This window comes from Carlito syrichta, unplaced genomic scaffold, assembly GCF_000164805.1.
Source record: "Carlito syrichta isolate Samal-C Ts95f unplaced genomic scaffold, Tarsius_syrichta-2.0.1 Scaffold316420, whole genome shotgun sequence".
Lineage (NCBI taxonomy): Eukaryota > Metazoa > Chordata > Mammalia > Primates > Tarsiidae > Carlito > Carlito syrichta.
In genome coordinates, this window is record NW_007260516.1 from 1770482 (window position 1) to 1793759 (window position 23278).

The following is a 23278-nucleotide window of genomic DNA, read 5'->3' on the forward strand; positions in this document are numbered from 1 at the left end:
TTCCTTAGAACCAGTACCACATCAATCTTTTTAGACCATCAATCCAGTTACATCAGTTCCTCGATGGTTGGCTACTCATTGCCTCCAGATTAAATCCAGCCATTCAGTTCAGGTCCACGCAGCTTCCTCCAGGTATCCTGGTCTCATTATCTTCTCTCCATGAATCCAAATCTTGCTCAAAAGATTTAAGGACCATCTCAAGGAGTCTTAATTCTTTGAAGTGAATGCCCAGTTCTTCGTAATGTCCCGCTTTTCATTTTTTTCTTTTATTTTTATTTTAAAGATGTGAGGTACAAGTCAGGGTTAGGTACATAAGTGATCATCATACAGGTGACATTTGGGCCTTCCACGGGTCCTCACTTCGCCAGGTTTGGGATCACCTACCCTTATTAGTGTTATGTGCCCCCCCTTCCCCTGAAAGTGTCCTGCTACTGTCAATTTATTTCATGTACCATTATGATAAATGTTCAGGGTCCACTTATGAGTGAGAATAGAATATGTGGTACTCAGTTCTTTGTTTCTGTGATAGATCACTGAATATGATAGACTCTAAATCCATCCAGGTTGCTGCGACTCATTTTACTGAAATTTTCCCATTACTGTCCCTTAAGTTTCAAAATTATTTGAGCTTCGTGTAAATGAAAAAGAATGTTTATGAAAAGCCTGTAACAGTACAGTGCTTAAAGCTGAGAAGGCTAGGTGGTAGCTTTCTTCCCAGTGAGATGATGACATTCCAGTTGCAAGGAATCTTTTTTTCTTTACGCTTTCCAATCATCACCTCCAGTGGTCAGCCGATGGATGAAACCATCAAATCTTTGTAATTACTGTTAACCACTGAGTGAACATGCACTCACTCGAAATAAATATCAACTAGATATTCTATTCCTTTCTTTTATGAGAATTTAAGGAAAAGGCGAAACTCAAGGAAAATTAAATGAAGCATTATCTAAAAATAATATTTAAATAATTCACAAATAGGAATTTTGGCTGCTGGCTAATCAGACTCCCATTCTGCTAATTGTTTACTCAAGTTTTACACCATGAAGATCTAAACTGGGGAGCTGACATATGGCCAATCTAATCTTCAATTAGCCTTTACCCAAAAGCCCTCATAGTACATTTTTTATCTTGTTCCCATCTCTGTCCAGACAATCTTAGTTTCCTAAAAACAAGCAAAAATGGGATTTGGATATGCCCTGGGCGATACGGCTGGGTCTCCCCAAGCGGGTAAAATAGTTTTTCTACCTCTCTTCAAGAAATACCAGACACTTACTTTAAGCAAATCTCTTGCTTATTATAACCGTGTTGGGCGCAAATAAATAAAGACTGGCCAGAGAAAAGAATAAAATAATTTGACATATTTTTCTTCCCTTAAGATGAAAAGAGGCCCTGGAGAGAAGGCAGACATACCTCCTTCTTGTTTTTACTCTGCAAGTTAAACAACCAACACATAAAAATATATTTCTTTATGTGTATACACATATACACACACACACATACACACCCTCAATTTATCATATATATTTCCACATATGTATAGTGTACATGGAGGAGAGGGACTCAGCAGGGTTTTTCTAAACTCCTGTGACTTTATCTCTGTACTGATGAGCCTGTCTGACCACGTACAGCTGCTGCACAAACCCATCCCAAGAGGGGCTTTGAAGTGCATGCCCAGGAGACAGCCGAGTATCTGGATACTCTCCACATGCAAGTCCTCAGTAGTGAGACTGACGGCTGGCATGTTTGGATCTGGCTGGAGTTGTTACTAGAGCCTGAGATTTTTAGGAAGAGCAAGGGGAAAATAAAAACAAACCAGGCAGCAGAATGCAGGTGCCAGCTGCTCCATTCTCCTGCCCCGGGGGAGTCTGCGTTTTGCTGCTCGGCAGAAGAAAGCAACTGGGGTTCTGATGCTCTCTAAGAGGCTGGTGTGACTTTCACGCTGAAATCTGCAAGGGTACTCGATGAAGAGATGTCGGGAAGTAGAGTAAGGCAAAGGGAGAAATGGGTGATTCTGGGAGCATGCCAACACACGGAAAAGCATCGCTTCCCGCTTCTTCCTGTCAGGAAGCTTACATTTTACGTTTTCATCTGTAGCTGCTACTCCTTAGGTTATAAGGGCGGCACCGAAGTGTTTACATGCTGCATGTGGGATGTGGTCAGTTGCATGCCCTCCTCCTGTCACACACATTTGACCGGGTTTGATTAATAGATGTGGGAGACTCAGGGTCCCTGGTGGGAGCTGTTATTTCAGAGCAGGTGGTTGGGCACCTTGAGGATCAAATAATCCAAAGGTGCTAGGACTCCCAACAGCTGCAGGCAACTCTTTGATCTCTGGTTCAGAGTTTCCACCCAGCCCACAGATCAAGCAGCCCTTCTCAGGATAGGAATTTGGGTAAACACCTTTTATTCTGGTGGTTTACTAATGGGCAGATGAGAATAGCAACAAGTTGATTGATGGTGGACGACATCCAGCAATCATGGCTGACTTTGAGTTCTCACCCTGTCTGGTCTCACCTTCTATTTCTTGTGATACTTACCACTCTCCCCATCCCCTGCTGACCATTCACCCCAGTCGCCACCCACTCCACGGGTGCTGGGTGCCTCAATGAACCAACCACAGAAAAACTTGATTGATTGATTAGGAGGCTCCCTCTTGGTCCCTGGAGTGTGCTCCCTGCATCTTCACCTAACTGAATCCTATACGTGAGTCAAAACACAATCCAAATGCAGGTCACTTCCCCCTCAGGTCATCATACCCTCCTGCAAATGTTAGCTAATATCATGTGAGTATGTAATATACACCCAGCTCTTTTAGATTCCTTCATATTCTTTGTCTTTTTTTTTTTTTTTTACTGATTTCTTACTCTTTTGAAGCCCTTTTATACCAGTAATTGTAGAGCTTGGTGCTTTTAATTGTTTCTCAATTTAATCATTAAGTTATTCTCATCTCACCTCCCCCACTTGACTGAGAACACAAATAATTTTGTTTCTTTTGGCTCCTCACTATTTAGTGTGGTGTTGAATACAGAGTAGGCTCTTTACAACCCAACGGAGTGATATAATAATTAATTGGATTAATTATGAGCTTATATTGGTAAAGTATATTGACACTTTTGAATAATCAAATAATTGAACCTCATTTATTGGTCATGTTTCACATTTTGATGTTTTTGTGCATCTTAGCAAATACAAATATAGGTGCACGGTGCCAATCCACCCTCTAGTTGCTAGATTATTCTATGCCACTCTATAGTAGCATCACAATTCAATCTCAGTTGCACATAAGGTGACCAATTTCCTGGTTTGCCCAGGAATGAGGGAACTCCAGGACACAAGAATTTCAATGCTAAAATTAGGACAGTCCAAACAAACTTGAGCATTTAGTTACCTGGTCATAAGGAATGATTTCCTCAGTGGGAGATACTGGCTGGGCTTTTTTAGTAACAACTCAGTAATGAGTAGTTGTCACTAAGCTGCTTTTTTTTTCTTGTTATAGACAATTTTTTTAATTTTCCATATGCTCCTCCATAGAGAGTTTCTGTGTGTGTTTGCCCTGTTTTATACCGGATGCTGCATGACGCGTGTCTGTACATCTGACAGCTGATAGCAGGAAAGTCCTTTTTTACTTCAGTCATTTTTTACTTTTTTTTATTTTTTTTTTTTGAGTTGGAGTCTCACTCTGTCACCCAGACTGGAGTGCAGTGGCCACTCCCGGCCACCACAGCCTCGACCTGCTGGGCTCCGGTGATCCTTCCGCCTCAGCCTTCCAAGGAGCTGGAACTACAGGCGTGCGCTACCACGCCCGGCTAATTTTTTATTTTATTGTAGAGATGAGGTCTCACCAAGTTGCCCAGGCGGGTCTCAAACCCGCGGGCTCAGGCAGTCCACTCACCTCAGCCTCCCAAAGTGCTGGGATTACAGGCTGAGCCACCAAGCCCAGCTCTTTTTTACTTTTTAACCAATCAGCTCCTTTAGATAGACAGCGCTTTACTAATAGTCATTTTAGAATCATCAAGAAATATCCATTCAGTGTAATTTTGAAAAAAAAAGATTTAGAATAGTTGGCCCTAGTAAGGATAGTCTACTAAAAGAGATACACATATACCCCATTTCCCTGGTTATAGCTTCTTATGCTCAGAAACTTCTCTTTTTCTTCTGCTGAGCTTTCTAGCTTATCTTTAGAATTGAGTTTTTTAGGCCTTCTAGCTAAAGTTGTTGCTTAAATTAACTGAATCTGCTTTCAAACTATGCAATTACCTACTTGTGTGCTTAACGACTGTCTTCTCTCAGCACTTCTGGTCTCATCAGAAAATGAGAATATACCTGCCAGAGAATATTCTCGCTCTCTCTCTCTCTCTCTCTCTCTCTCTCTCTCTCTCTCTCCCTCTCTCTCTCTCTCTCTCTCTCTCTCTTTTTTTAATGCGCTCTCTTGTCCATCTGACTGTTCCAAGCAGAGAAACCTTTGGGTAACTTGAAATAAAAACAGCTATACTGCTGGTGCAAGGTGAAACCACTTTCCTGAACTTATCTGCATAAATGAGCCTATTTGTGAGGTCTCAATTGCTATCTTTATACCTATCAAAATGTAAAGGGCCCTGAAGCTGAAAGGAACAGATACAATGTCATGCAAGTTTTTAAGATCTCCTTTATTGAAACAGAGCTTGTCCTACCTCACACTACTAAAAAACAAATTTACTTTCTGAAGTATATCCCAGTAACTCTGCTTCAAGATCTTTAATTATTCTATATGCCTGCCTTGTTCTCTCAATATCTTTTTAATATTTGATTCTTGAATTTTAACTAAGGTTAAAACTGAATTGAAAGTTTTCTGCCCTTACTCACAGGAATGAAAAATTCTATTTGAACTGGTCAGGATTCCTGTCCACGCCAATGTTAATAGTACTCTGAGTTCATAGAATTTTGCATTTTACACAGTGCTTGCTCAGAGCGGCACCCACTTGATCATCAGACAGTTATTTTCAGGCTCAGGTTTTGCTCTGAGTTTGGCATGAGAAATGTGCATAAATAAGACTACTTTAGTTGTGGGAGAGCCATATCATAACCAGTCATTTGCATGGTATATTTGCCATGATCGTGAATTTATAATATGTGAATATTGGCTCTGTACCTGAATAAATTCAAGTGTCGAGGAAGACGTTACGGAAATCAGTAATAAAAAGAACAGACCTCTTATTTTTTCCTCTTACGATTCTCTAGTAAACACTTTTTGCCACTTGTGAACTAAATAAAATTTCTCCTCTCGGTTCCATTCATTCATTTCACAAATATTTGTGGAAGCCTCCCTCTCAACCAGGCACTCTGAAGTCCCTGGAGAGAATCCCTCCCTGAGCCCCGTGGTCCATCACGCGGTCACAGTGAGACAAGCAACACAGACTTAACTCAAATGGCCCCCCCCAAAAAAATCAGTGTTTCTCTACTTATAGGTCATTTGCAAGTGTGAAATTGTCATATCATATATAAAATTATTAATGCTTCCAAACTGTTTAAAGGCTATCTCTCCTATTGATACCACATTTTGAGGGAATTTATCTGCACAGCACATTTATTGTGTAAAAATTTTCATATTCTTATTTACACACAAAAAAACTACAATTGGACTACATGAAGTTGAAAAAGGGGGAGGGAGATAAATTTATTTCACGCTTTTCTTAAGCTGTGTATCATGATTGTGGACAAATATACAATTTCTAGTATTTCAAAATACTAAATATCTCTATTACTGATTCAGTGACCTTCATTGATCTAACCCAATTCCCTTGTTTATTATATTGTATTAGTATAAAATGTTTTCTATTGATCAGCCAGTCTATAGTTAAACTGTAGCCAGTTGAGCTCTTTTCTGAACATTTATTTTGAGTGTTTCATGAACATTGTCTCTAGAGGCTAAGAATTGAATTGGAAAAGGAAACAAATTTGTGGCCTTCTTAAAGACTCGAGGTGCTTTTCTACTTAAGTAGTTGTTTAACAGGCATGAGGTGTTTGTTGTATTTGATGATTCTTTGTGTTAATGTATGTTCCAATGGTTGTTAGGGAGACCAGCTACTGGGGGAAAAGGGGAAAAGAGCCTTCTAGCACATGGGCTAGGGGGTGCTGTCCTGATAGTGCCATGACAGTTCAAAGCCCTCACCCTCCCCAAGTTCCCAACCCTCCCCCTCCCTGTCCCTCATCCACTCAGATCTTTAATCCTGTTTCTCTAAACTGAGATAAGCAGATATGGTGTGCTAGTTTAAAACCGCTTGTCACTAGCATGTTTAAGTAATGATCAGGTAAAACGTCTGGCACAAGGTAACAATTTGGGTAACATTTTCTGTTTCCCCCAGGGTGCCATAGTGGCTCATGCTTGTAATTCTCGTGCTTTGGGAGGCTACGGTGGGAAGATTGCTTGAGCCCAGGAGCTTGAGACTAGTGTGGGCAACATAGCGAAAGACCTGTCTCTATAAAAAGTAAAAAAATGTAGCTGGGTGGTGGTGTGCACCTGTAGTCCTAGGTACATAGGAGACTGAGGCTGGAGGATTGCTTGATCTTGAGACTGCAGTGAGCTATGATTGGGCCACTACACTCCATCCTGGGTGACAGAGCAAGACCCCGTCTCTTAAAAGAGAGTCTTGCTCCCCAGGCAGAGAAAAGAAACTTCAGAATGTTCATGATGAAATTATATCGGCTGTGGTTAAATGATAAATAAAAAATATGATTTACATGAACTTATGTTAAAGATTTCCACAATTTGGTTTCCTTAAACCCAAACTTGACATTTCTTCTAAAGCATCTGCCTCTTGCTAATTAACCCTCATGATATTATGTAGCAAAAACTAAAGAGTCAAATTGTTCATAGCAGTTACCAATTTGTGATAAGGATTTTTTTGAATGACTCTTATTTTCTTTATTCTTTACTGGATAAGATTTTTTACAATGAACATAATTTTAAGCAAAAAAAAAGTAATTAGTTATTAAAGTTACAGAAGTACATGTATAACACTTCTACATCTATCCTTGCCATAGCAGAGAAAGTTTAATTATTTTACTTTTTTATTATTATTTTAGTTGAAGTCTCACTCTGTTGCCCAGGCTCACGTCTCACCGCAGCCTCAACCTCCCAGGCTCAGGTGATCCTTCTGTTTCAGCCTCCTGAATAACTGGGACACAAGCATGCCACTACCATGCCTGGCTCATGTTTTAATTTTTTTCATAGAGACAAGATCTCTACGAGGCTGGTCTTGAACTCCTGGACTCTAGAAATCCTCTCGCCTCAGCCTCCCCAAGTGCTGGGATTACAGGCGTGAGCCATCACGCCTGGCCTATTTATTTTTATTTAGCATGTCCTGTCTGGCTAAAGTGTCTGATATTATGAGCCCTTACATTTCTGGTGTCTTTTACATAGATTTTCTCATGTGGGACATATATTAATGGTGATGGGACATATATTAATACCTAATGACTTAAAAATGGTGATGGGATAGATTATAATTTCCCAAAAGAAGAAAATTATGGATTATTTTATCTTGTTTGCTGACAGTGATGTGATTAGAAAATAGCATAACATGGTATTTTTTAATCCTTGCACAATTTTCCTTTTCTGTGTGCTGTAATTTCTTTGTGCTTTCATGTGAATAAAGTTCTGCTAAATCTCATCAAACATATTAATAAATGTAAGACCCAGTTCCTATCAAGTAGATCATAAATACAGTTGGAGTAAAAAGACATATGCTGACAGAGTTAGTCATGCAATTGGTGACACCGATAAAAAGTGCAGTGCCTAATACAGTGCCTGGCAAGTTAACGTCACTCAAGAAATGGATGGATGGATGGATGGATGGATGGATGGATGGATGGATGGATGGATGGTGGATGGTGGATGGTGGATGGTGGATGGATGGGCAGGCATGCAGGCAGGCAGATGGATGGGTGGGCAGAAAGGCAGATGAATTGACAAATTAATTAGTTATCAGAGTTAGAAAGAGATAAGTTCACTGGTCACAGATGGTTGAATTTCAGTAAATGTCTTTTGACTTTTTTTATTCACAGTGTTCTTGAATAGAGTCCCATTTGACTTTTCTTTTTTTTTTTTTTTGAGTTGGAATCTCATGCTGTCGCCCAGGCTGGAGTTCAGTGGCACAATCACAGCTCACCGCAGCCTTGACCTCCTGGGCTCAGCCTCCAGAGTGTCTGGGATTATAGGCATACACTACCACACCTGGCTCATTTTTTGACGTTTTGTAGAGATGAGGTGTCACAGAATACTGCAAGAAGGAGAAGATAGACTGGCCAAGGCCTTCAGGAATTTACCAGAGTAGGGCTTACTCTGCAGAGAGGAGGAATGCGGGAGATGTCAGGCCAAGGGCTCAGTCTGGCAAAGACAGTGAGGCAGAAAAGACAAGATCTGATTGGGGTCTGTATTAGTGGCCTTCCTAAAGCAAAAAGTGTGGTGAAAAGGTTGTTTTGAAAGTCAAATGGTGGCTGGGCATGTTGGCTGGCACTTGTAATCCCAGCACTTCGGAAAGCTGAGGCGGCAGGATTGCTTGAGCCCAGGAGTTCGAGACCACCCTGGGCAACATAGTGACACCTTATCTCTACAAAAAATGAGCCAAGTGTGGTGTCAAGTGCTTGTAGTCCCAGCTACTTTGAAGGTTGAGGCAGATGGGTCACCTGAACCCAGGAGTTCGAGACTGTGGTGACTTGTGATCTTGCCAGTGCACTCCAGCCTAGGCGACAGAGTGAGATTCCAAACCCTCCCCCACCCAAAAAAAAGTCAAATGGTACTATACTCAAGCATATTATAAATTTCAAGCTGTTTTAAATAACCTATAAGCATGAGCAGCTATAGGAAACTGCGTAAAGTAATTAATACAATAACAAAAAAGATTTTAGACAAAAACTGATAGAGTGTGACTTTGTGGTGAATATAAAGATATTATGACAGTTCAATACAAAGTGGAGATTTGAAGTATCCACCTGGAATATTAAAGTATTTTTAGAAAGAACTGCACTTGTAAATCTTGCTGTATCATTAAAATATTCCTATGTGTAATTGAAGTTTCTGAAGCAGTTATGTCAAATTCAGCCTTAGATCAATAGATACACTAATTGAGAACTAAAGAATTCGAAGACAAGAAGCTAGCCTAAAATCTAGAAGCTTCCAAATATTTCATGCATAAAGTTTAATAAAAATTTTATATGCTAGAAGAAAGGTAATAATTTATCTTTTCTGAGATATTCACCCTAATTACTAGATATGTCAAAAAATTGATATTTCTTGCATGTAGGTTCTTCTTGCACTATGAGAAGTTGTATACACCGTCACTTCTCTTTAAACCTATTATTTTATCTTACAAAAGCAATGATGTCATCACTTTTGAATGCAAGTGATTAACAGTGGGACCCTGGAACAAAACTATGTGTTTAGACTCCAGCTCCACCACTGACTTGTTAGTCAATCTTGGCCAAGTTTCTCTGTTCCTCAGTTTTCTTATCCATGGATGATGATAATAATAGCACTAACATCTTGAAGATTGTTGGGAGGATTATATGTAAAAATGTAGACAAGTGCCTGGCATGTCATAACAACTCATAAGTGATAGAGTCCTCTTACTGATAATACTACATCATTGTTGAAAAATATACCTCCACTTATTTTCTTGTTGTGATTATGTATTTGTTTTGACTTGTTTTTCAAATCATTGCTGGAAAGATAGGCAGGATCCCAGAGGGATGTGTCTGTGGTCTTTGCCGAGTGACAGATATTAAAGTTCAACATAGGTAGCCTGGGTTGTTCCCAACCACAATGAAGTTGACCAATCTCTTGCCTTCCACAGTGAGCCATCTCTACGGATTTGGTCTGATGGATGCAGAAGCCATGGTGATGGAAGCAGAAAAGTGGACCACTGTTCCCCGACAGCACGTGTGTGTGGAGAGCACAGACCGACAGATCAAGTAAGGCTTGCTGCCAGCAGACAGCATGTGTCTCCCTGAAACAAGCGAGCTCAAATGCCCAAGACTTCCCCTTGTTGCATGTGGAAGCTAAAAGTTTTTGTAGTTTCTTTCTAATATCGTTATGAAATTGTAATAGACTAAGATACTAAACTGTTCAATCCACACTGCTATAAACCAAGAATCCTTCAAAGAAAACCCTCTTTTAAAAAGGGATTTGGAACCTGGGCACAGCAGTGTACGCCTGTAATCCCAGGATTTGGGGAGGCTGAGGTGGGAGGGTTGCTTGTGCCCAGGAGTTCAAGACCAGTCTGGGAAACATAGTAAAACGTCATCTCTACCAGAAATCAAACAAATTAGTTGGGCGTGGTGGCATGTGCTGATAATCCCAGCTACTGGGGAGGCTGAGGCAGAAGGATTGCCTGAGCCTAGGCAGTAAAGGCTGTGATGAGCCGTCATTGGGCCACTGTACTCCAGCTTGGGCAACAGAGCGAGACCGCTGACTCAAAAAAAGAGGGAGATTTGGGGATATGCTTACCAGTGGGCTTTCAGGAGTTCTCTGCTCTGTAGATACGTCTATCTGATGGTGCGAGTATTATCCAGAAGTCAATGTACTTCAAAAAAACTAAAACAATTTTGGACCATGTACCCGAAGAGTGGTACAAAGTGTACCATCAGTGAGAGAGCAGTTTACTCAGAGGTTTCAGGGCCTCTCCTCCGGTGTTAGCTGCACAGATTTAGAGGCTATGCCAACAGGGTTTGCCAAACAGTCGTGTGAAGTCTCTCTTAGGTGTTAAATCCCAGCAATAGGGTTTCATCTTAGTGGCTTTATTAGTGTTTTGGCCTTGGCTTTCTGTTCAGAGACTTTGCTCTCTGAAAAATATTTTTAAATTTTGGTTAGTGGTGAAACTAGAGCCATTATGATTCTTGAGGAAATTTGTTAAGAAGCAGAAATAAATGGACTAAAGTTCTTGGGAGTTTTATCTTGTCTCTTCTGTGGCAAAGAATGAGAGAAAAAAAACAAAGGAGTAGAAAATAAACCAATATTTATTGAGAGTATGGTTTTTTTCTTAACTTTATAACAACTTGAGTATTATTCCCATTTGACAGATTAGGAAATGGAATCAAAGTGATTATTTGTGTATTCATTCACAAACTTATTCAGTGATTCAACAACTATTTTTCTTACACTTAATGGGTATCAAGCACTCAACTAGATATTAGCAATAAAAAGGGAAATAAATGCTTCCTGCCCTTGGCAATTACAGTCTAATGGAGGCATCAAACCAAAAATATAATAAATAATTACAAATTCTAATAAATGGATCTCGGAAATTTTCAAAGGTAGAAAATAAGAGCCGGGCTCGGTGGCTCAGCCTGTAATCCCGCGCCTTGGGAGGCTGAGGTGAGTGGATTGCCTGAGCCCATGGGTTCGAGACCCACCTGGGCAACTTGGTGAGACCTCATCTCTACAATAAATCCAAAAAAAATTAGCCGGGCATGGTAGCGCACGCCTGTAATTCCAGCTACTTGGAAGGCTAAGGCGGAAGGATCGCCGGAGCCCAGCAGGTAGAGGCTGTGGTGGCCGGGAGCAGCCACTGCACTCCAGTCTGGGCGACAGAGTGAGACTCCAACCCAAAAAAACCCAAAAATTAGAGATAGTGGTCATATTTTGCCTATGATCCAGTGAAGGTCCAGAGAGGTGAGATGGTGATCGTTTTGCCTATGAAGATCAGAGAGGTGAAATGTAAGCTTTAGCCTTGCAGGAAGAAGAGTTAACCACAGAGACATCAACAAATTAAAAAGTACTTCAAGCAGAGTAGTGTGTGCAAAGTTCCCAAGGTGAGAAACTTGGATTATCCCAGAAGTTGAACTGATGCCAGTGTAGCTGGAGCCCAGTGTTCAAGGAAAATGGTGGCCCAGGAGTAAGCTATAGGGGAACACAGATACTTGTAGGCAAGAGGGAAGAATGTGCTTGTGGGTAATAGAGCAAGGAATCACTAGACTAGAGATTAAAACCCTGGATCTAATTCCCAAGCCTCCACTATACCATAACAGAGTGGTTTTCAAAGTGTATTCCCTAGATCAGCAAGTTCACTATCACCTGGAAACTTGCTGGAACTGCAGATTCTTGGAACCCACCCTTGACCTAATCAGTCAGACACTGCGGGACCCAGCAGTGTGTGTTTTTAACAAGGTGATACCATTGCACACTTGGTTTGACATCCATCATCCGCATGGAGATAAAAGAACCTTGGTTCCCCTTTCCCCTCGCTTGCAGCTTTTCCGCTGTCTACCCATGAGTCCTTTCAGTGGCCCAGTCCTTTGGGTGGATGAGAGCACTGTTGTTTAGCATCCAGCAATCAGCTGCTCATCTCCCAAAAACTGAGCTCTCGCCCTGTCATTTGCTTAAACCCCTTCTCTCTCTGTTGTAGGACGATCCGCCCCAACAGCGCAGTGCGCTCCATCTACAAAGCTTCGGGCTGCTCCGATAACCCCAACCGCCATGTCAACTATCTGGAACACGTCGTTGTGCGCATTACCATCACCCACCCCAGGAGGGGAGACCTGGCCATCTACCTGACCTCACCCTCAGGAACCAGGTCCCAGCTGTTGGCCAACAGGTACAGCGACATCTTCCACCCGCCAGTGTGGGGGTCACAATGACACTCAACTATTCTTTATGTAGGAAAGGACAGCTGCTTCTTACTTCCACCCTGGGAATCAACAGAGGGGGTGCTTACATGTCATGATCACATTCTCAGAAGTAAAAACTATGAAGCTGCCTAGAATCTGTAGGTGTGGAAAAGTGTGGTATTTAATAGTTGGGTAATAGCTGCAGAAAAATTGAAGGCCACTTGTTCTCTATCCTCCCCCATACCCCCTCAAGTATCTGCTGACGTTTGTTACAGATTAACCGGATTCTCTTTTAAAAGTTAGAGGGAATTCTTTTTTTTTTTAAAAGCAGGTATTGGAAGATTTTTTTCAAAGAAGTAGAGAGTCAATATTCTGAGCTTTGTGGCCAAGTCTCTATCCCAGCTACTCAACTCTGCCATTAGAGTACAAAAGTCAGCATAGACAATATAAAGGAATGGGTATGGCTGTATTCCAATAAAACTTGACTTACAGATTTGGCTTTCCCCTGTGTTGAAGGTTGGCCCTTTAGTCTTGATTGCCCTGGAGGGCATGCTGTTTTTCCTTAGCCTCTCATTCTCCCTGCTCCTTCCGAAATGCTTTACCAGCAGGTAAGTAGCCGAGTACAGGCCAAGATCCTGCTGCAGGAATATGATCAGAATGTTCTAGTACAAGTTCTCTCTTGCTCCTTTGGCTCTTTGAGTGGTTGGGATCATGGGAGAAAATTGTCAGCAAGTGGGACCCCAGAGAGGGGAGATGTCAGGTTGTCCTACAGCCTTCATCTCCTTGGTGGCCCACAGCCCAAAACCTAAAAGATTCTTTAATTTTATTTTTTTATTCCTCCCAGGGGAAAAATCTTATCAAAAACTTTATCATCAGTGGCATATATAGTCCAAATGGAAGTCAGCTTTGAACATAGACACAGCCACCTGTGCACGTGCCAGGTGACCATGTGTAGAACACTAACAACAGTTCGGAGGAACCAGAAGGCCAGAGACCAACACAAGCCTGCACTACCCAAAGTGAGACTGGATCTGCCAGTTGCCTTTAAAAAGCCCCAGACTTCATCTGCTGTAAGACAGTGAGCAGAAGAAGGAACGATGACATTTCTAGGGTATAGTGACTAAGAATCCAGAATCCAAAATCTTCAGGTGCATTTTATTTCTGTGCTTAAATTTGCTGTGTCTTTTGAATCTGACATCTTCCATTAGATGAGAAACCTGGGCTTAGTACTTTTCCCATGATGCACAGCTCTGCCAGAGTTAAGTGTATGCAGGTGCTAGGACTGCTTGGCATCAGATCTCCGAACACTTCCCCATGCCCTCCCCTCACCGCAGACAAAGAGATCTCAGCTGCTGCCTGCAGGGTAATTGCAGCTACCTGCCTGGCGCTTTCTTACAAGCAAAACTTTCAAGTGTGCAATTATGTGATTAATGGAGGTCTCCCCAGCTGTTGTCACCGAAGCTAGGGAAGGCTTTCCTTTTTTTCTTTTCTTTGCCATTTATTTATCTGTGTTTCACTCGAAAGGATATCTTGGTGAAACACTATGAAGTGCAGAGGTTTGCTTGACATATGTACAGATCCTATCCCTTGTAGAAAAACATTCCCTCCGCTATTGCTGTTTGCTTGGAAAGCTCAGCCGCTCAGGCTGTCTGGTCTCTTTCTGCATATTTTGCTATTTATTTTTGGCTTCCTCTGAAATGACGTCAGCGAGGAAACTTGTGAGCAGAGGAGCTATGGATTCTATCACAGGCATTTGGTGGATTGCAGTGTTACTGGCTCAGGCACGTGTGCATTCTTCAACAGCCGACATCTGCTTTGCTCTTTGCAAAGTGCTGAACCCAAGAGTGCTGTGTGACTTGAGAAAAGAAGCAGGCATTTCAGGTGCTCAGTGACTGGTGCTCGCAAAGTTTACCTCAGTCTTCCTCATCAAGACAACCTAGGAGTGAGGTTTGTTCCCAAGCATTGTCTTCGTAGTCTGGAGCACTTTTTTTTTTGAGTCAGGGTCTTACTTTGTCTCCCAGGCTGAAGTGAAGTGGCACAGTTACGGTTCACAGCAGCCTCAACCTCCTGGGCTCAGGCAGTCTTTCTGCCTTAGCCTCCCCAGTAGCTGGGACTATAGGCACACACCACCACGCCTGGCTTATTTTGAAATTTTCTGTAGAGATGAGATCTCGCTCTGTTGCCTAGGCTGGTCTCAAACTCCTGAGTTCAAGCAGTCCTCCTGCCTTGGTCTCCCAAAGTGCTGGGATTACAGGTGTGAGCCACCGCACTCAGTTGAGGCACTTTCTTCAAGTGCTGCTCTTTTGTATACTCTCCATCTTAATCCTGGAAATAAATAGCCACCAAAAACAGGTAGAGAGATGAGAGACTGGAAGTTGGAAAGGACTAGAGACACCAAGACGTGTAAAGGATGTTATAAATTCATTTATCCGCAGCTCCCCGAAACTATTGCTCCGAGCAGCTGACCTTTAAATGTGAAACAGCTGCACCCGGTCCCAAAACCACGAATGGCCACCTTCCAGGACCTGGCTCCCCTGTTCTTGTTGTGCTTGACACTAGTAGCATCCCTCCTACCGAGGCAGCTAAAGAAAGACAGTTTCTTTTGGCATTCTTTCCATCTGGCTTATTCTGAAGCTTTTCTTTTATTAGAGGAAACCTCTACTCAAAACCTCCTGGTCCCTGACCTAGTGGCAAGGAGTCCCCTTGCCCTGTCACCTTGGCCCCGTTTCAGAGTGCATTCCCAGGATAGAGCTAGGAGCAGGAGCATACAAAGGGGGGCCGGAGCGGGGGTGAAGCCAAGGCCTGCCTTGTTTCCGGTGTCCTTCGTGTTGGTCTGCAAGGCAACACGTTTCCTCGGGAAAAGGTGAAGAGGTCAGGGTTTAGAAGGCATTTGCGTGCCAGAGATGATTCATAAGAGCAATAAATAGTTCCCCTACTGGACCCTTATCTTTTTTTCTTAAAGACGTCAAGATTTCTCAGGAGGACCATGGAAAGCAAAAAACACACTTATTGGAAAAAAAAGGAATTCTGAAAAGCTTAAAACAAAGTTTTCCTAGCAGAGGTGTTTGGAGATAAAGATGTTGACTTCTTATGGTAGATGTGTCCCCATTTCATCCGTCCTGCCCCTCCGGGAAGCAGGGCAAGATTTAGAATTTCCAATACCGCACTCTCACTAGCCTGGCAGCCGACGTGAAAAACTCCCCAAGGCCTTTGAAGCAGTTTCTCTGCTCCATGGCTTACTCACAGTGGTCTGCACATTGCAAGGAGGGAAGGATGCCCAGAGCCGGCTCAGACCAGCATCTGGAGGCTCACTTGGTGTTAACCTCCCCCATGTGATGCAAAAACTACAGACCAGACAGTGAGGCTGAACCAGGGAGGCCAGTGACTGTGCCTGCCTTCTTACCTGTGACCTTTCTCCTCTTCAGGATTGCCAGAATGTGCACCTTTAGTTTGGGGAACCTGAAACTCTGGTCGCATCTTCACGGGTGGCTTTCCAGAAGTTCTTATTTTCCTAGACATTTCAGTGAGGAATTTCTTCAGACCTGCTTATTCCCTCGCCCCAGCAATTCCTTGAGAGTCTGCTTTCTGCAAAGTGCTGAGCACTTGGAGGAAGTCTGTGTGGGCCGTCTGGAGCCCCTCAGTGGCTCCCTGTTCTGGCTGGCGGGTGCTTGCCCGCACTCCCGTGGAGAACAGCTGTTGGAGAAGGAACAGTTTACCCAAGCATCTGCAGGTGCTGAGCGCTGGAAGGCATGCGGTGGCATTCAGAACTTGGGTCCAGCTTGAGCTTCGGGCCCCATTAGCCCGGCATGCAGGCTCCCCTGGCAAGCCCTATGGATCGTTCGGTGGGTGGGCGTCGTGGGTCAGCAGAGCAGTCCTGGAATGGACTTCCCTTTGTTCTTTCCCTGCCCTCCCACCTTCTCAGTCCTCCCCTTGGCCCATACACCCTGCCTAACAAAAAGCCAGACTGAATATTCAGAGCAAATGTTTTTTCTTCTGTGGAGAGCGTGGAGAGAGGCTAGCTGGGCTTGGGGCCTTTGGAGATGTTTTTAGGCAAGGGCAACTTTAGACGTAAGCCTGTGTACCATGACATATTCAAATTCTGCCTATGTCAAAATTTGCCAAACAGAAGCTTGTCCCAGCAGATACTTCCTTCAGTTGCTTTTGTTAAAATTAGGAAAAGCTGGGTTTCTTTGGGGGTTTTTTTGGGGGGGGGGGTTGCCTAAATCACCCTTGCCCCCAAATCACTGAGTTTTAGATTTAGTTTATATGTACTGGCTCTCTGTTCCAAATTTTGGCCTCTGACTGAAAGCGAAACTTTGCCTTCCTTTCCAAATTTGATTACAGATGAATAGCTCTGCTTCTAATTATGGTCTTAAGTAGAGAGAAGGTACACTTTCTAGACTGCGGAGTCTATAGGGTTCTGTGATTATGTTTAAAGTGCAATGTTTATACATTAATCATTCTTGTCACTGCCATACCTAAATGTTCAACAGTAGACTATTGACATTTGTAAAGTATCATGGTATATAAATGCATCTGTGGCTTACAGTAAAAATTTCACTTCTGCAGTGAAAGTTTTTTATTCCCATAAGGCCCCACCATGAGAACCCTCTTCCTTTATTCAAAGGAAGGCACATCTTTTGGAGTTAGAGCTGAGCTTGTCTTGACTTCACCAATTTTTTCACTTGAATTTGGAAAAGTGAATCTCCTCGTTTATAAAATAGACAGTAGTATCTGCCTCACAGAGTTGGTTGGTGTATGTATTAAGTAAGGTAACCTACAGAAAGTACTTAGCACAGCTCCTGACAGGCAGCACTTAACAAGTGGTAACTCTTATATATGCAGGGCTTCTCAAAGCACCTGGCAAATGACTCTATCAAATGCAGATGGCTGGGTCCCTCTCCAAAGATTCTGATTCTGTAGATCTGAGGTGAGGTCCAAGGATTTGCATTTCTAATACGCTCCCAGTTGATACTGAAACAGCCTGTCCACAGACCACAACTTCAGTTGCACAGATTTAAAAGATCCTTCCACTTTTTCAGACACATTCTTGTTATTTTTATATCATCAAAAGACCTGTGAGCAGAATGCTGCTAAATGCTTTGCAAGAAATTTACAAAGGAATTAATAATACAAAACAGATAACTTCAATAAAATCCACCTACTATAAAATGGATTACATCTTCAAGAAGATTAAGTACTTATGTGCCCACAAGAAGGAATGCGAATGAATTAATAGCAGTAAAAATTACTAATTAAAAATTACCAATTTAAAATTCTCATTTTAGGTGTTATAGACCGCTAGAAGCAGTACCTTTCTCTCTCTCAATCTTTCTGAAAGAAGCAGTTTAGATGAAGAAAGAGAGAAAAATCAAATAGCATGTTTAAAATATCCTTTATCAGGGCCAGGCTCAGTGACTCAGCCTGTAATCCCAGCACTTTGGGAGGCCGAGGCGAGCAGATTGCCTGAGCCTGCGAGTTTGAGATCATCCTGGGCAACTTGGTGAGACCTCATCTCTACAGTAGGTCAAAAAAATAAGCCAGGTGTGGTAGCTCACGCCTGTAGTTCCAGCTACTTGGAAGGCAGAGACGGAAGGAATCATCCACTACTATTCAATGTATTTATGTCCATTACCGTATTAGACAATATTCTTAGAAGTTGGCCGTGAGTCTGCCACTGCACTCCAGCCTGGGTGACAGAGTGAGACTTCAACTCAAAAAAATAAATAAATAAAATAAAGTAAAATATCCTATATCAGAAGCAAATTATTTAAAACTTACAAAAATCGAACATGTAAAGAAAGCCAAAAACTCAGTTACAGTTGAGTCAAATGAGTTACTCAAGCATCCTATAAGCTCGGCCTTAAATTGTAATGAAGCACTAAAAACAATAAATGAGAGAGAGAAGAGAAAACTTCTAAGAATATTGTCTAATACGGTAATGGACATAAATACATTGAATAGTAGTGGATGATTCCAAAATTAAGATCCATTTACAATTTTAGAAATAATTATACGATAACACATAGCTGTCAGTACTTATAAAATGTCTTGTTATTTAGTTGCCATAACATCATAGAAGAATGTGGTAACCTTGATACATTGGCTAGACTCTTTAAGTGGAAGGGGGAAAAAAGCTTACAGTAATTATATGAGTTATTTCCTGAGTTAATTCCTCAAAAGGATGTACTACACTTGATGGCAACCTTTTCTACCAGGCTTCATCCAAAGTAATTTATTTGAAAACCGCTCACAGGGATAGGGCTGTGGGGCACCATTTTAATAACTGGATGCATAATTTGTGCCACCGCATACATACATCATTTCATCGAGCACATGATTATGAAGTCAACTTTGACAGAACAGAATTTCACTGCAACAGGAGAAGTAGATACAGGCATGGACTTAATCTACTCTGGCTTTCACACACTGACTCTGCCTTATTGACATTTTACCTACACTAATCATGTTGGCACAGCACAGACATTCACATTGGGCATTAAACTTTTTAGCTGATAAAAGGAGATCCCACTATTAGAATCTCCTTAGCAGGTGTCCATGGTTTGACACTGATTATCTTGAGCAAGAATGTTCTCTGCCACCCAAAGCTCATCTACAAGCTACATTACTTTGTTATATGCAGGTGATGCAGCTTTTTAAAATGGTACACTGCTAAAAATAGGAAATAGCTGAAGTATTGACTCTGAGTTAAAACATAGAATCATACATCCTTATTTAAACTTTCTGCACTTATAAAGGACAGGGTAAGACTAAAAATGTGAATGCCTGGTTAGTTGACAAAACCACCACCATCCCTGTCTGTGTCTCTCCTCCTTCAAATCTTTCAACAAAATGCAATGATCATGTTTGGCTGCATTTTCATTCCTCGCCTCAACTTTTATATTCACATGAAATTAATGAACATTCCAACTCTGAGTAAAGTGAAGAGACCAGGGGGTGAGAAACTGCTTAGCCACATAGACAAAGCCCATTTATGCCTGAGCTTTGAAACACTTATTTGAATTCTCGTTTACAGATACAGATATTTCTCCTTGACATCCAGTTTATATTTAATTTTTGTTCCAAATGGGATTTGAAGCTGATTGGTTGCGATGGAGTGATTTTCAAAGGTGGACAGGAAAGGGTGGAAGGGAAGAAACATAGGGTCGGCTAATCCAGCGGTCAAATCATTGACCCGTGAGTGATTAAAAGTTGGCGGAGGTTGTGGAAACAAGACTGCCCCTCATGTGATGGCAGCTTCAAGTCTCCTTTGTAGTTTTTGGATGTGAGGCAGTGAGCCAAATGTTCTGTCTAAACTGTTTGGGAACTGCTTTTTAAGTTCGGCACTCTTGGAGAGGTATTATGTGACAAGTTATTGCTTCAGTGCCCTCAAATGGCACAATGGCCTCAACGAATTAGAGCTGAAGTTTGAGCTGTGGGACTTGCAAAAGGAAGTAGTTCTATACGAGTTTTCTGCCGCCATCCATTTCAGTGTCAATGTATTCCTGTCATCCCTCTGTTAGGAAGTACAGGTTGAAAAAGCTCCTCTATCTCTGTTGCTTTTTTACCCAACATACACACGTTCTAGGTTTTAAGTGAAGAATTCAAGGGATGTAAGTCAATTACATCATGTCACAGTAATTTCTTCTTGGCCCAGTCCAATCTTAAATCATCAACTTGTGAAACGAGGCCTATTGTGATTGTGCAGTGGATTGTAAGATATCTGTAATGTGTACCATCCTTACTCTATTAAGGGTCAATTACAGTGGGAAAACATTCATGTAAGGATTCACCATTTTCATGCCTGTCATCTTGGGGCAAAGTTGCCAGATCCAGTGTGTTCCTCATTGAAGTGCCATACACCCCAGTCCTAAGAGGTAACCTCTATAGATAATATGCAGATATTGTAGCACAGAGAGAGAGAGAGAGAGAGAGAGAGGACGAATGGACTTCGTGTTCAGGTGAGGTTTGAAAATCACTGCCTCCCATTAGTTCCTTTTTGGAGACAAACAAAACACATTTGCGTTTTCCAAAGATCTGAGATACCTCTCAGGAAAGGGATAACTTTGTTTAATTCAGTCTTTCCAAATTTATTGGCTATGGGACACTTTGAGAATAGTGCTTAATAATTTTCATTTTTCTTTCAAGGGGAACAAATAGCAGGTGATTTTCCTGTTTATTGCTTTTCTCTAGGGAATACTGCAGAGTGTCAGCCATTTTCCTAACTAACATAGCCCAAAATTGTGCCTCTAAACCCTTTCAGCTTTAGAATCCCACTGGCATTTTAGGAGACTCACAAACATGGTAATAAAAGTTTTAAATTAGAGTTCTAATATATTAAGTTATAAGTAGAGTAAAACTGGTTCTTTGTGTTTTTAGAAGGTCACTTTTTTTCTCAATAGGAATATCTGCAGAGAAGTTCAAATTATAACCACCAATGTGCTTGGTGAACATGAAGTTACAGTAAGGAGAGTTGATGACATGTTCTGGATAGCCGTCAACTGCAGTTACCATGGTCTTTACGGTGTCCTCACTGAAGGGGAGAAATATCCTAGTAACTAGACTTGGATATTTTCCTTCTCTGTTTACCCTTTTCCCTCTCAATTTCTTATTATTATCTTATTGTTTTTCAATAAAATAACAGATGCACATAATTTTCTTTTCTTCTTTTTTTTTTTGAGTTGGAGTCCCACTCTGTCACCCAGACTGGCGTGCAGTGGCCGCTCCCGGCCACCGCAGCCTCAACCTGTTGGGCTCCGGCGATCCTCCCACCTCAGCCTTCCGAGTAGATGGAACTACAGGCGCGCGCTACCACGCCCGGCTAATTTTTGATTTATTATGGAGATGAGGTCTCGCCAAGTTGCCCAGGCGGGTCTCAAACCCTCAGGCTCAGGCAATCCACTCATCTCAGCCTGCCAAAGCGTGCGGGATTACAGGCTGAGCCAGGGAGCCCGGCTTTTATTTTCTATTTTAGAGTTATGGGGTAACATGCGAGGATTTGCTACATAAGTAAATTGCATGCAGGTGAGGTTTGGGCTCCTAGCAAGTCCTCTGTCCCCCTGGTAGTGGACATGGTCCCCAATGGATAATCACGTGCCCCTTTTTTCCTTCTCTCTCCCTCCCACCATTAGCAGTGCTCTTCGTCAATGGTTTCAGTCCTTGTGTTCATGTGCCCGATGTTTAGGGCCTACTTATGAGTGAGAACATGCAGTATTCAGCTTTTTGTTTCTGTGATATTTCACTTAGAATGCTGGGCTCCAGCTGCATCCAAGATGTACGTAATTTTAAAAAGAAAAGTGCTTTAGCACACACAAAAAAACTCTTGCCCCATCTTTCACTTTTCGCCAAGTAGTTTCTATCTTTACAGAAAATTTCTCTGTCATCTTTTGAGTATTTCTTTGGGTAGTCACAGAATACATTATATGCCTATATAAATGATATGCCTATTTCTTAATTAATATACATTATCTATTAACATCTCCTTACTTTTTATAAGGATTGTTTCTTTCCCCTTATATTTTGTATCCTTCAGGATACAATTCTGAAATTTCAGGCATGACTTTATGAACCGGAATAGATTAGTGGGCAGAGTCCTTTTACTGAGGCATAAGTTGCCTACAATATAATTCACTTTTTATGTAAACAATTCAGTGAATTTTGATAAATCTATGTAACTATATAACCACACACCATTACTTTCAAGATATAAAACAGTTCCATCACCCTCAAAAATTCCCCTATGCCTCTTCTCCTCTCCCCCGCCCAGTCTCTGGAAACCACTGATCTGTTTCTTTACTTGACAGTTTTGGCTTTTTTAGAATGTGGTGTAAATTGAATCATGCAGTACATAGTCTCTTGTGTCTGGCTTCTTTTACTTAGCATAATGTTTTTGAAACTCATCCCTATTGTATATATTAGTACTTATTGCTGGATAGACGTTCCTTGTATAGATATACAGTTGTCCCTCGGTATCTGTGGGTGACGGTTCAGGTCCTCCCAATGATACCAAAATCTATGAATGCTCAAGTCCCTTATTTAAAATGGCATGGTATTTTCAAATGGCCTATGCACATCCTCTTGTATACTTTAAATTATCTCTAGATTACTTATAATGCCTAATATAATGTAAATATGTAAATAGTTGCTATACCATATTTAGAGAATAATGACAAAAGTAAAGTCTATAGTATAAATATAGTTTTTTTCCAAATTTTTAAGTCCAAGGTTGGTTGAATCCATGGGTGCAGAATCCACAAACATGGAGGGCCAGCTGTACCATGATTTGTTTACCTATTCGCCAGCTGATAGATATTTGAGTTGTTTACAGTCTTTGGCCATTATGAACATCAGTATGGAGTTCTTTGTGTCCACATGTCTTATTTCTCTAGAGTAAATATTAGGAGAGGGGTTGTTGAGCTTTATGGTAAGTATGTGTTTAACTTAGAAGGACCATCCATCTGTTTTCCAGAACAGGTAGCAAAAATCCGTTTCATGCTGCGTTCCCCTCAGCAGTGTGGGAGAGTTTCGTTTGCTCTACGTCATCAATACTCTACTTCTGTCTTGTGGATAGAGTCTTAACCTAGCTTTCCTGATCCCCGGTGGTTATCCCTTCCAGATTTGCTGTGACATGGCCCACTTCAGTCCTGTCTTCCTCTGATAGAACAATGATATATGTATGGGTCTGCTCATTGGTCAT

The 23278-nt window shown here is 41.7% G+C and overlaps 1 protein-coding gene across 1 annotated transcript in view; it reads left to right on the plus strand.

The window, feature by feature from the left end:
- The window catches only part of PCSK5 (proprotein convertase subtilisin/kexin type 5), a 467206-nt gene that overhangs the window by 243104 nt on the left and 200824 nt on the right, over positions 1-23278 (plus strand). Inside the window, exons 13-14 of the mRNA XM_021707170.1 lie at positions 9831-9948; positions 12381-12569. Of these exons, the coding sequence (XP_021562845.1) occupies positions 9831-9948; positions 12381-12569 (307 nt within the window). The remainder of the gene's footprint in view (positions 1-9830; positions 9949-12380; positions 12570-23278) is intronic.